Genomic DNA, 17001 nt, shown 5'->3' with positions numbered 1-17001 from the left:
GTTCAAATATCGATCCATGTAGAAATATACGTACAGGGGATAATGCATATCTGAAAGCGATCCAGAGATTACGATCAGTGGGAACTGTAGCCTTATCTTGTGATGAGGACCAATGTTAGGATGGTCTGACCTTGGACCATGGTCCAAAATGTCAGGCTCTGCAGGGAATCCATGTGACCATCAACTTCCAAAGTGCAATATCCTAGCAATCGTCCAAACTTAACTTTCAGCTCCGTTTTCATCTACCTTTTTTCCCCTAATTCTTATTAGCTATACTGTTTTTGAAGTTTTTCCTCTCGTCTCATACTGTTCAAGATTTACACAATTCAAGGAAAGGATCTATATTTCCATAAAGAAAAGAAATGTAAAAAGATCATGCCATCAACAGTAAAAGTTGTATGCTTTGTCTATCATAAATAGCATATGGCAATAGGGAAATGATTAATATGTAGCAAACTATTGTGAGTGCTTGTCAATGCCGGTGCCTATTCTTATTTGCCACCATGACAATTAGTTCTATTACCTTGATCAAATATGTGATGTCGGCAATGGCATAAACTATCAACATCCTTTGCATATAAAAAACACGAGTAATAACAGAGGAGGAATAATAAGGAAATTAGATGGTATGAATTGCAATTTTGGTGTACAGATGAGAATTTGCTCTAGCTGCGAAATACTTTGCCGCAACCCAAGGCCTTAAACCAAAATGTCGTTTCTATACAGAAACCAAAGCCGCTCTACCAAAATTTTCAATTTAACACCATAAAAATCAGCAATACCAGTTATGATTAGATACACAATAAGCATAAGCAAGAAAGTAGGGCTGAGAGTGATGGGGTAAACAGAGTATCCACATACAAGTTCACCAGCCAGTAAGCAAGTTTGCTGGCAATGTAAGAACAAGAAAACTCAGCAAATCATTCATGCAAGCTCACCTGGGAGTGAGTGGGTGGGTGGGAAGATTAAAAGGAAAGCTTTTCAGAACATCAAATTCAGTACAGAATCTTTCGTTTACCAGAAGAAATGAGCCCACTGGTATGCGATAGCATAATCGAACAGCACCCACTGTAGTGCCAACTCAAGTCTTGTATGGAAACAGGAGCCGCATCAAATATTAGCAACAAACACGCACATGAATGAGTAATTCTTTAACCAGAGAACACATCATCCTTTCTGCAAACAATGCTTGAAATTGCATCATGAAACCTAAACTAACAATTATATAAAATAAATGCGGAATTGAATTTTAAATATAGTTTTTTTTTAAAAAAGAATAACATGGGAATCACCTGAAAGATTTCAGCCAACACCAGGGTAACATAAGCCAGATTGCGCTGCCAAATTTAAGATCACATGCAAGACATATGAATTCAATTTAACAATACCTCTTTTCCTCTCTTTTCAACATCTTTTATCAGTGGATTTATTGTTGAATTCAAGGCATTTGATCAGTTAGGGGGGGCGAACTGATCCAAATATAGGCAGTTTTGGATGCAATCGATCAAAATCATTATATGGGGCGTGAATTGACTTTTTGATGCAACTACATAGGCAAAAGAAAAAAAAAAAAACAGGGGGCTTTTCTAATGGTTTTAAATTAAAAAAGATTTGAGTGATTACAAGGCAAAATCTGGATACTTGCAGATCAAAGATCATGGATCAAATAAGTAGCATAACCAGAGTTGTAAATGCAGCTTATCGTTCCTAAAATGAACAGATATCGCACTACTTCATAAAGGTCCTTGGAGGAATCATGCATTAGAGGAGAAGAAATGGAAGGCAAAAATACAAATTAAGAGAATATTTCTATGCTACAAGTGTTGCATTTCAATAACATAAGCGTTAAATGATCAGTTCAGATGAAATTATCCTTACCAAGTACACTATATATTCCCTCCTTATTTTTTCTCAAGATATCTGTTCCCTTTTTGTTAGAAAGGAGGTACTCATTTAATCCATGACTCATCAATCTTCAGTGAAAGCAATTATAACACATCTCCAGGAAAAGCAATTATACCAATAAGAATTGCTACACCTAGAATTCCTGAATATTGTGGCGGGATGTTAATTATGGATGCCAGCCGCTAGTGTGAAAATGAAATCCCAGTGCACTCCTTGTTCCCCTGTATGAACCTGCATGAAAATAAATATATTAATCCGACTGCGTGCTTGTAATAACAGTGATAACGCGGCATGACATGACAAGAGGATGAAATTCCATATGGATGTTAATTATGGATGCCAGCCGCTAGTGTGAAAATGAAATCCCAGTGCACTCCTTGTTCCCCTGTATGAACCTGCATGAAAATAAATATATTAATCCGACTGCGTGCTTGTAATAACAGTGATAACGCGGCATGACATGACAAGAGGATGAAATTCCATATTAAATCACGTGAACAAGAGGATGAAGCTGTGCTGTTACTTGAATGTACTCCTGAAATTCTATATTTCAGCAGGACATTCAACGTGAGGCTATGCCTATAATTAAAGGTTAACCGAAGGGTGAGCTTCATTTTTACCCTTGCAGGTTCATCAGCATCCACCTCTACCCCTATAGTTTAAAACTATTGCCCTTGCGAGTTGAACCACTACTTAAGTGACGGCTGATTTTTATCATTTTATTTTCTCTAAATATTTCTTCCATTGGCCTTTCAGTATATATATCTTTAAGAACTTGTTATATCGACATCTTGGAAGTTGAGTTGAGCTTGTCAACAAAAGGACGGACAATTAGGAGCTGCTAGCTGTAAATTGCTAGGAGCCTAGAACCCTTGCTCCTATTCTATGACAGCCATCAAAAACTGCTGATCGTTGATGAGCGATCGCTCCTTTTTAAATTTATATTGTTTTTTTTTTAAATTAAATTTAAGAAATTCATTTAATTTTATTTAGATACTTCTAAAAAAAATATATTAAGAACATAGTGTATATTAAAGCTTCGATATACGAGGTTTATATTATAAAAAAGATCTTAATGTTTATCTCGTACCATTTTGAGTTTTACTTGAGAGCAAGAATAAACTGCGTTCTAAAATGCAATGATGATGAATAATTGTCTTCAAGTAAGAATTTATCAATATTTTCTCATTATGGAGACCAATACCAAAAAATATAATAAAAGAAAGATACTTAACAGAAATCAAATTCAAACATGCACATAATTATGTGCTATTTAACTGCGATGAATTGAGACCTTTTATTTAGCAAGTACAATATTAATATGTTGTTATTTTTAAATAATTTTTCTTCTATGCTCTCATAAACTGATAAATTGAAAAATTCATTGTAGGCAACATCATCAATTTTTACTATCTCAAAATTCACATCTTATTAAATCTCAAAATTTTCAATTACAAGATGAGCAATTTGCAACATGATTCAGAACATATGTAATCACTACTTACTAATTCTTGTGTCTTATAATACTTAATTTCATTAAACATTTCTCTTTAACTGTTAATGATTGCAATTATGTATCAGGTTTATCAATTGGAAGGGAATGTTAATGATAGTTTGAATTTATTATGTTTGGGTCATGAAAGAAAGGTTAAGTATTATAACATATATTTCATCATCAGATATATGACTAGTAGTTTTGAGATTCTTTAATTTCCTAGTAGTTTTGGGATTTTCCCCCCCTTTTTAAACTAATTCAGACTAAATCCTATTTAAAAAGATTTATAAGTTATTTTAGAATTGATTTCATATTATTTGGAATTTATTGAACAAATATTTTCTCTATAGTTTCAGGTTATAACATAGGGCTTGAAAAATCCTAATTATCAATTTTTCATTATATATTGCGTCAATTGGTATTATAGCAGGTTGATCTTTTTGATGTAAAAAGATGTTGACAACATCATCCCACTCTATAATATAAGAGTGAAAGCCATCTAGGAGGATGTAGTGAGGGCTTAAGAGGCATCACAAAAGAATTAAAAGGTAGCTTAGAGAACCATGTTATAGAACTTTAATCCAATAAAGCATTCATTAGCAGACATAACTAAATAACTAGATTAATTGTCGCCAAGAAAAGGCATAAACAAGAATCTTGATGAGAAAATGGACTTATATGAGAACTCACCTCAAGGTGAACCAAACCCCGTACATATTTCTGCAATCCTATATGAATAACCAAAACTTGTTTATATGGAGGAGTTTGGTGGTTGAAGTTGTAAAAGGTTATAAGGGTTTTATAGGTAATGACAAGTCATAACCTAAGAGATAAATTTATCTTGAGGAGAATGAATTATGACTAACAATATATTTCTCTAACTTTCATAGAAATATGGATATATAAGAGTTCTTTGATTGGGTTACTAAATACAACAAGGTTTATAAATGTGATTTTGTTGTTACAGAATTATTCTCTTAATAGAGTAGATTTTACAACTGAAAATCTAAGCATTTTTATATCTCATTAAATAGCACTCAAGGGATTTAAAAGTATTTAAGTGTTATGAGAATGAGAATGTATGTTCTTGTGCACGACTATGAAGATTTGATTGCACAAATATGAGTATTGATTAAGGATCAATGATTTTGAAGTTCTTTTGCTTTTATGATTAGCTTGTATAATATATATATTTTGATTCCTTATATATATATATATATATAAACTAATTGTTTATAGCCGTTGCAGTCCCAATAACAGATGAAATGGTCGATCGGTTGTTGTAGAATTCTCATGTGCTCATCACGAATGAACAAACGGTCGATTAGTTCATTTGGTATACCCAAATAGTTGACCGGTTCATGCAAAATCCAAATTTGTTAGTTTTATAAATGTGATTTTGTTGTTACAGAATTATTCTCTTAATAGAGTAGATTTTACAACTAAAAATCTAATCATTTTTATATCTCATTAAATAGCACTCAAGGGATTTAAAAGTATTTAAGTGTTATGAGAATGAGAATGTATGTTCTTGTGCACGACTATGAAGATTTGATTGCACAAATATGAATATTGATTAAGGATCAATGATTTTGAAGTTCTTTTGCTTTTATGATTAGCTTGTATAACATATATATTTTGATTCCATATATATATATATAAACTAATTGTTTATAGCCGTTGCAGTCCCAATAACAAATGAAATGGTCGATCGGTTGTTGTAGAATTCTCATGTGCTCATCACAAATGAACAAACGGTCGATTAGTTCATTTGGTCATGCAAAATCTAAATTTGTTAGTTTTAATCCTAGGTAAATTCTTAGAACTGTTTTATCAATCATTTTAAAATGCATGCAAAATGAAATGTGAACATTCATTTTAATTTGTACTATCAAGTAGGATATAAAAATTTACATTTAACACCAAAAATATTTACTTAAACTAAGTCTTCATTTTACTTTCATCATGCTTGTAGATGTGTTTTTCGTATAAAACCTATTTAAAGTTTATTTTTAACCAAGCATATAATTAATTTAATTTTTATATTATTGTTATCATCAAAATATATAAAAACATAAATGTATGACCTAAAGGTCAACAAAAACAAGATTTTATAGTAACCACTTTCGACAAAGAAAGAATTCTCATGAGCCGGTCAAAGTTGTTGGTTACCATTCATTGCTATAGTACATGCTTAGAGTGGGTTTTATAATTTTCAATTTAGTTTCTAAAATCTATAATTGCTTCAAATCTAGCATTAAACTTTGATTCTATCATTTATTTGATAAATTTTAATCAAAATTGACACATAAACTTCCAATTTTGATAATTATGTTTTATTTTCACAATAAAAAAATATCTATAATAATTTATTGTGAGAATTTAATATGATTAAATAAATTTTAGTTAAATGGTACTAATTTGTGTGAAATTCCAAGCAACAATGTACTAATTTAGCTAAAAATATATTCAACATATAAAACACTCTTAACTATATTTATTTTTTTAGACATGTCCATTTATTTTTAAGTTCAAGTGAGCTTATCTTGAGGAGGAATCTATAAAAATAAAATTTTTCAACCAATCAAAATTTGTTGTGTTATTTTTATTTCATTGTTACATAAAAATAAAATAAATTTGAGATAAATGACATGGAAAATAAATGAGCCTTTATTTTTTTATTTTTTTGTCAATGAAAAGCTGACACATGGGAGGAGATATTTAAGATATTTATCATTAATACAAGATCCCACAAATAAAAATCAATAAATAAATTATATCATGCGGTATTGACAAAAAACTTGAATACCTCTACAAATCTCTATATAAAGGGTCTCACTCTAGATATAAAGAACATTTTTTTTCAAAGAAAATACAAAATTTTCTTCAAGATAAGCTTTTTAAGTAAGGAAACTCTTACAAAAGCTCTCAAGCTTTCTTCAGCAACACTTTGAAGACAAATCAAAGATATTTTATAAAATATCAAATCATCAAATCTTGTTCTGCGGTGCACATCTATATTCATGTTCTTGTAAAGCACAAATCTTAACTTGATCTCATAAATAAATAAAGTCACTACAAATCAAATTCAAGAAAATAATCAAATTATTATTTTATTTTTTTGTATGAATAATTTAAATAAATACTTGACCTATTCATATATTTTGATAAAATTAAATATTTACACACAAGTGCTTGTTTTTGCAGGTACTTAAATTTGTGTCCAGTAATATTCTTGACAGTTCTAAGGATTTAAAACTTTGTTGTAAAGTCTTTCAGCAACAAAGAAAGTGTTTATACAGGAGAAAGCATTCATAAAATCTCAGTTATAAAGCTTACAGTCATCCATTTAAAAGTTGCAACCATGTCCTGTTCATAAGAGGAAAGATTTGACTATATATAAGGCAACGGCAACAAGAGAGCAAGCTAAATACCTTAATCCGGTTTTGACAGGGAATCAATAAGCTCGTATCTAAGCATTTTTCTGAGGCCTACAAACAGCAGAATGACGGCAAGCCAACTTTGAATAAATTCTGTATAATTTTTTAGACTGATCAAAAAGTACAAAATAATGTAATCAAAATGTTGTGCTAGAAAAGGAAGAAAGGAGAGCATAATAGAAGCGTTATTCTCTTTTGATGCCTCCATGCGACCACCCTGAGAAGCCTCCATGGCCATCATTCATAGGGCCTGAGTAGTCCCCAAACGTAATACAACTTCCTGTTGCACAATGCCCCCTTGTAATTTTTACCTTCACACGTTCCATCAATCTCAAAGTATATCTATCCTCTTCTTCTCTAGTTGCTAGAATTGAGTGCCCTGTCGAGTGTGACCTTGACATTCCCAATATCTTTTCATGCCCTTCGTTTTGTCTGTCCACATCCTGAGTCGAGCTTCCTCTACCATGTCCTTCTCTACCTTCCTCGCCACTATCTTCGCTAACATGAATGCTAATGGCATGCTCTAGCAATACATTTGTTTCATTAGTATCATGCACATTAATGTCCGCTCGGTGATCTCCTATCCGAGCCTTTTCCAATGCTTCCTTAGGCAAGTCAAGATCTCTACGACAAACTGGACATGTTTTGTGGGATTCAAGCCAAAGATCAATGCATTCTTGGTGGAAAACATGGTAGCAAACCGTTAAAAGGCGTACTAGATCTTCATCGGAAAACTCTGCCAAGCAAATTGCACATTCAAGTCCGTGTTGTTCGCGTCGAAAATCTTTGACGCTTGAATATGTAAATGTTGGAAAAAGTTGTATTTGTGAAGAATCAAGTCCGGGATTCTCTTTTGAACTAGCCGGATTTACAAGGCCAAGTGAACTCTGCCTGAGATGCCAACCGTGGACGATGCCTTCCATAAAAAATCTATAAAAGCATATAGAGAAGAAACCTATAAAGAAGAGCACAAGAAGAATTACGGTTACAAGTAGGGCTATTGCCGGTGAGCCAATTGATAGAGTTGTTGGGTATGATGAAGAATTAGACGACATCGAGGATCAGAGATGTAGCCTAGTCGGCTGGCCGGAGCTTGGAGTTTCGCCGGCCTTAGGTTTTTGCATGGATGAAGGGAAATTCAACCAAGAGAAAATGAATCTATTTCTGTTGTGTTGGTTGAATTTGAGGCCTAATAAGGAAGAGAGAAAGAGGCACTTCAATGTGGTTGGGATCATATAAGAAGGTGGCTTAATTTGGAACGGTGATGTAGAGACATCAGTTTCTTGTCCTTGGCTGTGGAATGATTGGTTTCTTGCCCTTGACAGAGATAATGGCCATTGAACGAGTCCTTGTGAGAAGGGTGAGGAGCTTTGTCTGAACAGCAGCAATTTTGGCTCAGCTAATTTCTCTCATCCTATTGTGCCAAAACAAATAGTAACACTTTTCTTTTTTAGGTCATTGGTCCTCTTTTCACATAATCACCAAACTCAAAATGTCCCACTCAACCCAACCAGATTCAGATCATTTGTACCAATCACACGAAATCACAATCAAGATTGAATCTGGAGTGATGTTACTGTCACACCTGAGATTAATATGGTCTTGCCTTGGCCGTCCGGGGTTATGATGCCAGCCAGCCAACCTACCAACCAACCACTAGACGAGGGTTCAAGCCATGGTACCTCTCAGTACATAATTAGTGCAACTACTTTTTGTAACCTTAAAATGCAATGTTTCAAGCTTTGGCAGTAATAATGGCGGAAAGCTTAACATGGTAATAACTGATTGCGCACTTTTTGGTTTCATTGTTTCCTCGATATACTCTGCTAGCATTTGAACCCTTGGAATTAGAATAGCTTCTAGTAGATCAGTTTCTGTCTTGGTTTCACATCTCAGCTACAGGGACAAAAATCTGTATATCAAGGGAATCGAGAAAAACAAAATTAATGTCCTGCAAATAAGGAATCTTTTAGGCTTTCCAATTCAACCACTACAGGCGGCAGCAAAAAAGCTTCCCCTTTCCAACCACACGGTATCACTAGTTCTGGATAAATTCCACAGGTCTTTATGTGGAGAGACTAAAAACAATGTCGTCGCCCACATATACCTGCATCAAATTTGATCAAAACCCTCCTTGAATAAAAATATAACGCAGGGTTGATAAACTAGCGACCGTTGAGTAGGTTATAAGATGCTGCCGGGACATCATTATACCAGATCCTAAAGCACAGTGATTTACCCCGGTCTTTTCCAACACCTCCTCATAGGTTTTTCTCTCTCCTTTTATTTTCTATTTTCATATTCCCTTCTTACAAATGCTAATGGCAAACAGATCTTCTCAAAAAGACAAGAAAAAAAATGGCAAGACAATCATATCCAAAAGGCAAACTGTGCATAAATTTTGCACAACAAGGGTTCATAATGATATTAGAACAAAGGTAGGATTCATGGTTTTTTCATCCAAAAAATAATCTCAAAATTTGCCCAGCTCAATTTCGACTTTCTGTTTACCTAAGCAGATACGGCCTCACATAACCAGTCTCCCTTGTCGTCCATCTTATAGCTCAGAACGTGCAAATTTCATGACAAAAGTTGTTTGACACCTGCTGACCTGCACATCCCAGCTAAAACTGCAATTAATGAGAGGGGGAGACCGTGGGAGCTAAATATTAAATTGGGAAATTAATCCAAAGTGGTACAACTACAAAGACAACAGATCTCCTTGGATACGAGACATCCAGTTATCATACTTCACTACAAAGATCAACACTATAAATGCAGTACAAGCTTCAAATTTCCACACTGGAAACTCAAATTCATGCATAAACACTACGGGTTTGACATTCCAATGAGCAAGGGATCATCCTGAAACTTCAAGCCAGTAAACATAGACCTCTTCAATCTAAGGGCTGAAGCTTCCCAATCTCTTCAAGTCTCAAGAAAACAAACTCTGCACTTGGCCATTTAAACCTTCTTGCACGTGTCCTTGAACATTTTAAATTCTATCAGAATGCTACACAGGAAAAAAAAACCTGACCCTATTCAATGTCATCAATCCAGTCACCATATATCCTACTGATTTTGTCTGGACCCTTCCATTTCTGATGAGTTCTTTGTCCAGGCCTCTGAATAAGAATAGATGATTTCTGTGACGGAACTCCAAGGTGATAAACATCTGAATTAGGCACAGAAGTAACTGATGCGACCACAGTTTCTGGTGGAGTTTTTGAAGGCACTCCTCCCTGCTTTGACTCAACAGGGACAAAAGCAGAATCTTTTGCATCCATCTCCACAAGCCCTCCACCGTAACGGTGTAACTCTGCAGTCAGACAATTCAACTCCAAAGTTAACATCTAGCATGCTTCAATCACATCAAAGGGGAAAAAAATAGAACCAAAGAAAGAAAGGGGAAAACAAAAGAGCAGCTCCATCATCATGCTAGTACTCTGAACCGACATTAATCCAACACATAGAGAACAACAACTAGTATTCCTCTTTGAAAAAAAAAACTGTGTTTCATGTTCTTATCCATGCAAAGGGGAAAAAGGATAAAACCAGCAATTATCAGATGTTCATAAACATGACCAAGGAAATCTAATGACAGAAAACATGCCACATGTTAGGCATTTGTACTTTTGAATAAGATAAGAATGGCATTTCAATTCTCATTTGATATGTGGAACCTTTCAACAGTTTGCATTAAACAACAAACTTATAAATTGTTAAAGAAACACGCATCAAGCAACAGCATATCAGACCAGAAGTAAAGGAAATGAAATCTCACTGCAAATTATCTAATACTATGGAAAGACATTTAAATTTTCCTTTAATTTAATTGGGAAATAAGAGGGGAAATAAAACAAAGCGATCTTTGGATAGTCATGTGGTGTAAACAACAGCAAGATAGCTCATGTTAAGCATTCATAAAATGTCAGCAGTTTATGGCACCAACTAATGTAACAAAACTCAAATGAAGTCCCAGGTTAGCTGGAAAATTGTCATTCACCTTCTGTTATGAAGGCATTGCAGCTAGTTACTTAGCAGTACAAGAATCAAAATGCCCCCAAACCGAAGCGTTTTCAGGTCAGGAACATAAACAAATATCTATTTTATTCAGAAATTGAGATGTGTGAACATCTTAAACCATTAAACTAAGAAATATACGTCCTTCAACTGGTAGTACATGCCAGCTAATACTTCCATAAAAGATATGCACAGCCATGACACACGACATACCAAAAAAAGAAAAAAAGAAAAACATAAGTCTTCTATTTGTCTGGCATCGAAATCAATCAAACATGTTCCACTTTCTAATACTGGGGCACCCTTAAATAACATATGCAACCAAACAACTCTTTCAAAATTATAGAAGTCACGACCTTTTACATTTATTCAGTACCAAATAATCAATAGAAAATTTCTCCTGCTCATAAATCCTAGTCCTTACCGAAAACTGAAATCATCAATGGTACAAAATTCACAATTCATGAGGCATACCTCCTACTCCATGAGCAAAGTGACACTTATTCCCAAATGGGCAATATCCAGTAAGTTCCCACTTGTTACAAATTCTTGTCTTCCAATTTGATGGCTTCACATTAACTGCATTGCTACCTGCATTTCCTCCTCCTCCTCCTCCTCCTCCACCTCCACCTCCACCTCCACCTCCTCCTCCTCCACCTCCACCTCCACCTCCACCTCCTCCACCTCCACCTCCACCACCACCACCTCCATACCCTCCAGGCCCCAAACTTATTGCCACACTCTCCCGATTCTTTGACTGCTCATCGTGCAAAAACGTGCAATTATCTCCATACGGACACCCTTCCTCTGTATAAAACTTCTTACAATGCCTCCCTTTATAAGACCGCTGTGTCTCCGCTCCAAATCCCACTATTGATGGGATTTGAAATTCCTCTCTGGCATCCACTGTGTTCCCTCTCTCTTCTTCATGCGCAGCCACTATCTCCTGCCAGTTTGGAGGTGGACGCCGAAGCTCCTCCATGCTGTGTGCAAAGTTGCAATTTGTGATGTAAGGGCATGTGCCTGCCCGGAACTTACAGCAAAGTTTGGTCTTGAAAAACATTTTCCCAATCGATTTCTTTGAATTCAATTCCTGGGAATTGTTTTTCGATTTCTTATTTGGTGGTTCGCTACCAGAAAGTGTTTCTGAGGATTGGTAATTAGAATTGGAAGGAGTGTTGTCATTAAGGCCATCAGAATTATTCCAAAAACGGTAATCATCTTCTGTGGCCCAAACAGAATTGGAATCAGAGGAATTTGAAATCCAGCTATCTGGACCAGTAATTGGAATTACATTTACACCAGAAAAATCCCTATTGTAATCCATTTTATAACTTAAAACCAACTAACCAGATGATATTAAAGTTGAAAACTTTGAAGATGAAACCCTAACTGGTGATGAAGATGAAAAAAACAGTACATAAAACACGAAACCCATGAACTAAAATTGATAGAAATGAAGCAAGGATGTGAAATTAGCAAAATTTGAGAAACGGATAATTTAATTAACACACCAAGGACCGAGTAACACAGAGCTTGACCTAAAACAACATCCGATGCAGAAAGAACTGAAATTAAAGGGTTTTCAATTACCTGATCAAAGGAGGAAACTTGACATTCAATTACCTGAATTCTTGAAATGGGTTTTTAGTTAACACTTCTAAGACAAGATTCAAAAGGGTTTTCAATAAAACTTGCAGTGAAAATGAGATAAATATTGAAATACAAGTACAGCAGCAGCAGGTAAAACCTGAAAATTCATGGATAAATGGGTTTTGGATCCAGGGGCTTGGGATATGGAGGAGAATTTAGAAACTATTAAGAGAAAAATGGGAGTGAAAATAGAAAATTTGAGTGTCTAAAGTGGAAACAAAGCATGTAGACTTTTTGAAGGGTGGTGATAAAGCTTCGAAATATAGAGATGGATTTTGGTTGTAGGAGAGCGACAGGAAATAGATAGATTAGATTTCGATTTTCCAAAAATACACAAAAACTCTGTTCCAATAATAATAAAAAAAGAAATCAATGAAGTTATCGAGAAGAGAAATCTGAAATGTACTCCATGTCCAAATTTCTTCCTTCCTTCCTTCCTTCCTTTTGTTCTTGTGTCATTTCGTTTATAAATGATCTGCTCCAATCTTCATTGAGAAGATCTCAAGAATGTTTGGATATGATATCAGATAAAGAATTTTATTTAGTACACCAGCTTCTCACTTTTTATCGTAATAAAAATTAAAATTCACATACTTGATTGATTAAAATTAAAAAACATTTATACTAACATTACTCTTTTTTTCCTTTTTCCACCCTTGTTAAAACCCAAAGGAAAAACCTCAAATATACCCCCAAATTATTGGGATATAATCAATTTTGTTTCCAAAAATATTTATATTAATTGTATCCCCAGGCCATTTGGGCTTTTCAATTGGGTAGGCGATGTTTGGATCGTCTTGGTAGCTTTTCTCTTCAAGGTGATATGTGTTATTTACAAACTTTATTTTAGTATTAATAAAATTTTTTTATCATTCTTTCCACTCTTCTCCTTGATTTTCTTACCATAATCTTTTTTATTTTCAAAACAGCCTTTTAAATTGTTTCTTTTTTCAAATTTAGATCATGTTTTTATTTTTATTATTATTACTATTATTATTTATTTTATTTGAGATTATTTATAATATTTTTCTATTTTATTATTTAATATTAAATTAGTTGAAAAATAAGTTTCTTGATTGAACCCAAGTTTAGAATTTCAAGGGTTACGAGTTTAGAAGATTAAACTTTGGAAATTGATTAGAGATTATAAGAGAATTTTTTTTTATTGGTTTTCCAACTAGTGTGGGTTGGTGTGGTGCTATAAAAGCTGAAACAAAGAATAAATACAAATATTATTAAAAACAAATTGATGCTAGCATTGCACGCATGGATTGAAGCCACACCGTTCGACCTGGCACATGCAAGGTGACATGATATTCAAATGGTGGTTTTCAGAGCAGCGTTTAAATCATCTTGATAGCCTTGCCCTTCCAAGACGGTGCATGTTGCGTGCGAACCTTTATTTTAGCATCAACGACCTTTTTATTATTCTTTTCTCTCTTCTCCTTTATTTTCAACCTCCATATTTTCAAAGCAATCCTTCAAATTAAAATCATGTTTTTTTTTTTATTATTATTATTATTATTAATTTAATTTAATTTAAGATGATTTATAAAATTGATTTTTTTAAAAAAATTATCTATCAGATTTGATTCTTGTTTTTTTTTTATTATTTGTTTTGTTTTGCTTCCTTTTCGTAATTAAATTTACTTTTTAATTTTACCCTTCGACATTTAGTTTAATTTTAATTTTACATCAAATTTGATCTTTATTCTTTTGATTGTTATTTGAATTACTTCGGAATTTTTTTTAGATTTAAATATTTTTCTATTTCATCATTTTACATTAAATTAGTTAAAAAATGAGTTTCTTAGTTGAACCCGAGTTTAGAATTTCATGGATTGCGAGTTTAGAAGATTAAACCTGAGAGATTGATTAGAGATTATAAAAGAAATTTTTTTATTGGTTTTCTAGCTAGTGTGGGTTGGTGTAGTGCTATAAAAGCTGAAATAAAGAATAAATACAAATATTATTAAAAGAAAAATTAATGCCAACATTACACGCATGGATTAAAGCTACACCGTTCGACCTAGCACGTGCAAAGTGGCGCAATGATCAAATGATGGCTTTCAAAGTGGCGTTTGAATTGTCTTGACAACCTTTCCCTTCCAAGATAGCGCATGTTGTGTGCGAACCTTTATTTTAGCATCAACAACCCTTTTTTTTTTATCATTGTTTCTCTCTTTTTCTTTTTTTTTCCCACCTGAACCTTCATATTTTCAAAGCAGCCCTTCAAATTTCTTTTCCTTTAAATTTAGACCATGTTTTATATATTTATTTTTATTTGAGATGATTTATAAAATTGATTTTTTATATATATTTTTTCATCTGTCAGATTTGATCTGCATTCTTTTGATTACTATTTGTTTTGTTTTGCTTCCCTTTCTTAATTAAATTTATTTTTTTAATTTCATCCCTCTAAATGTAGTTTAATTTTAATTTTACATCAAATTTCATTCTTATTCTTTTGATTGCCATTTGAATTACTTTGGCAAATATTTTTAGATTTATTTTTTTTATTTCATCATTTAAAATTAAATTAGTTGGAAAATGAACTTCTTGATTGAATCCAGAATTAAGATTTCATGGGTTGTGAGTTTAAAAGATTATTTTTTACTAATTTTAAAAATGACACGGGTTATCCTGGGTCTTTTTTACCGTTGTTATTTGTTAGATTTAGCATTTTTAATTTTTTTTTGTTTTTTAGTTAAATTAAATTAATTGATTAGATAAACGAATGAGATATTTACTTTATGATATTTTATGGTTTTTAGGTCGTTGCATCTTTTTTTATATTGTCATGCAACCTTTCATTATAGCATTAGAACCATCTTGGTGAGCATTTTCTGGTGGTGAGGCGATGTCCACGATGAAATGATTGAGAGTCTCCAACAATTTTTTTTTTCTTCTCCTTCTGAGTATGATATTACTAGCTCCTTTTTTATAGTTATTATTGCCAAAAAAAATTCGCTTTATTTATTGTCATGCCTTTTTTTTTTACCATGTTATTAAATTAACATTTTTTTATTGGATTTGGTTAATTTAATGACTCATGTCTCCAATATTTCTTATTTCTTTAAAAATATTCGTATCTCCTGAACATTCTTTTTTATGTTAGTAAAAATATGACCCAACCCATGATGTAGCATAGTAATCAATCTTGTACTATCTATTACCAAAATAATACCCAAAAAAAATTGAAATTCACGTGCTAGAGTGAATTCAAGTGGATGGCACTGTTAAAAGAGCAATATTGTTTTTTATATTTTATTTTGATCATCAAACTTTATTTTAATGCAATTTCATCCTTATATGTTATATTAATATCATTTTAAATGAATGGAATTGCTTTTGTTTACATTCAATAGCGTCTTCAAGAGTTTTAGGAATTTCTAAAACTGAATTAAAAAAAATAATTTTTTGAAATGTAATCAAAGCTTAAAATTGAAAGAATAAGTACTTGAGTAAACAACAAAGCCTTTTTCAATTTGACATGAAAAAATTTAGTATGATCCTTGAATTTCATTTCACTTACCAATTTGTCCTTCTTGTTTTTGAATTTTATGTGTCAATCATAATTTTTTTTTCATATTTTAGTCTATAAAAGCTAAGATAAAAGAGAGAAAGTTGTTAGAATATGAAAAGATAGAGAAAAAGTTGTTAGAATATGAAAAGATAGAGAAAGCTTTTAGGTGGTAAAATTATAGCCACCAAAAACAATAATTTTTATATCTATGAATTTTTATTTCATAAAAAAACTCAATGAAAATGATTTCTAACTCTAATGATACCAAAAAAAATAAATCAGAGCTCGATAAAGTTTTTAATTTGATTTGCTTAATTTTAATAAGAAATAAATAATAATTTTTCAATTGAATTGCAAGTATTTTATAGGAAAATATAATAAATTATAAAGTTATTTGGAATAAAAACTTAGTAAGTGAACTTATTAGTCTAACAAAAATATCATAAAATTTATTGGTCATCTATTATTTTTTTTAAATAAACATATTTTTACTTTTTTCTCTCTCTCGTATGGATTAATGAGAGATGGAGATATGGCTACTACTTCGGGATAAAATTAGTAATTAAATAAAAAAAAAAGGACAAACTAGACGATATAAGCTTTGGAAATTAAAATTCTCTTAAGAGTTTATATTTATTTGTTTAATTCTAGTACTGGACACCTCTTGGGTTTAGAACTGCTTTAGAAGAGGATAAATATAATTAATGTGAATGTGCGAGTGCTCTCCTCCTTAGTCCTTGCTTTATTTAATTTCTTTTAAATACAATAAACATGCCGGGGAGAAAGGATAATTTCCCTCGTGAGATGCATCAAGAACTCCAGAGCAAAGCACAGTGAGATGGATTGCAGAAATCAAATATCATTGCCTTTCAATAACAGTTCGATGCATGATGTACATCTTATCACATTTGATTTTAATCAATCCCATATTATCCCCTCCTCCTGGCTATATATGATCA

At 32.7% G+C, this 17001-nt stretch overlaps 2 protein-coding genes across 2 annotated transcripts; both read right to left on the bottom strand.

The window, feature by feature from the left end:
• Positions 1–6772: 6772 nt before the first annotated feature.
• On the bottom strand, positions 6773–8491 carry LOC18094154 (RING-H2 finger protein ATL29). The gene has a single exon (XM_006368326.3). It carries the CDS (start codon positions 7893–7895, stop codon positions 7026–7028), a length of 870 nt encoding a protein of 289 aa, XP_006368388.2. The 5' UTR covers positions 7896–8491; the 3' UTR covers positions 6773–7025.
• Positions 8492–9498: 1007 nt separating this feature from the next.
• Positions 9499–13016, bottom strand: LOC18094153 (zinc finger CCCH domain-containing protein 12). Its single transcript, XM_006368325.3, has 2 exons — positions 11338–13016; positions 9499–10159 (listed from the first exon to the last, which is right to left on the bottom strand). The coding sequence occupies exons 1-2, from the start codon at positions 12188–12190 to the stop codon at positions 9879–9881; spliced, it is 1134 nt and encodes a 377-aa protein (XP_006368387.1). The 5' UTR covers positions 12191–13016; the 3' UTR covers positions 9499–9878.
• Between the last annotated feature and the right edge of the window lie 3985 nt (positions 13017–17001).

Source organism: Populus trichocarpa, chromosome 1, assembly GCF_000002775.5.
Source record: "Populus trichocarpa isolate Nisqually-1 chromosome 1, P.trichocarpa_v4.1, whole genome shotgun sequence".
In the NCBI taxonomy this organism is placed as follows: domain Eukaryota; kingdom Viridiplantae; phylum Streptophyta; class Magnoliopsida; order Malpighiales; family Salicaceae; genus Populus; species Populus trichocarpa.
Note: the sequence above shows the minus strand (reverse complement) of the source record. Positions and strands in the feature narration are given on the sequence as shown.

What these genes read in the sequence shown, in the direction of transcription:
- LOC18094154 (XM_006368326.3), bottom strand. Translation starts at nt 7,895, where the DNA reads ATGTCGTCTAATTCTTCATCATACCCAACAACTCTATCAATTGGCTCA.
- LOC18094153 (XM_006368325.3), bottom strand. Translation starts at nt 12,190, where the DNA reads ATGGATTACAATAGGGATTTTTCTGGTGTAAATGTAATTCCAATTACT. An exon ending in CTTTGCTCATGGAGTAGGAG is followed by an intron (nt 10,160 to 11,337) that starts GTATGCCTCATG and finishes GTCTGACTGCAG; the next exon opens with AGTTACACCGTTACGGTGGA.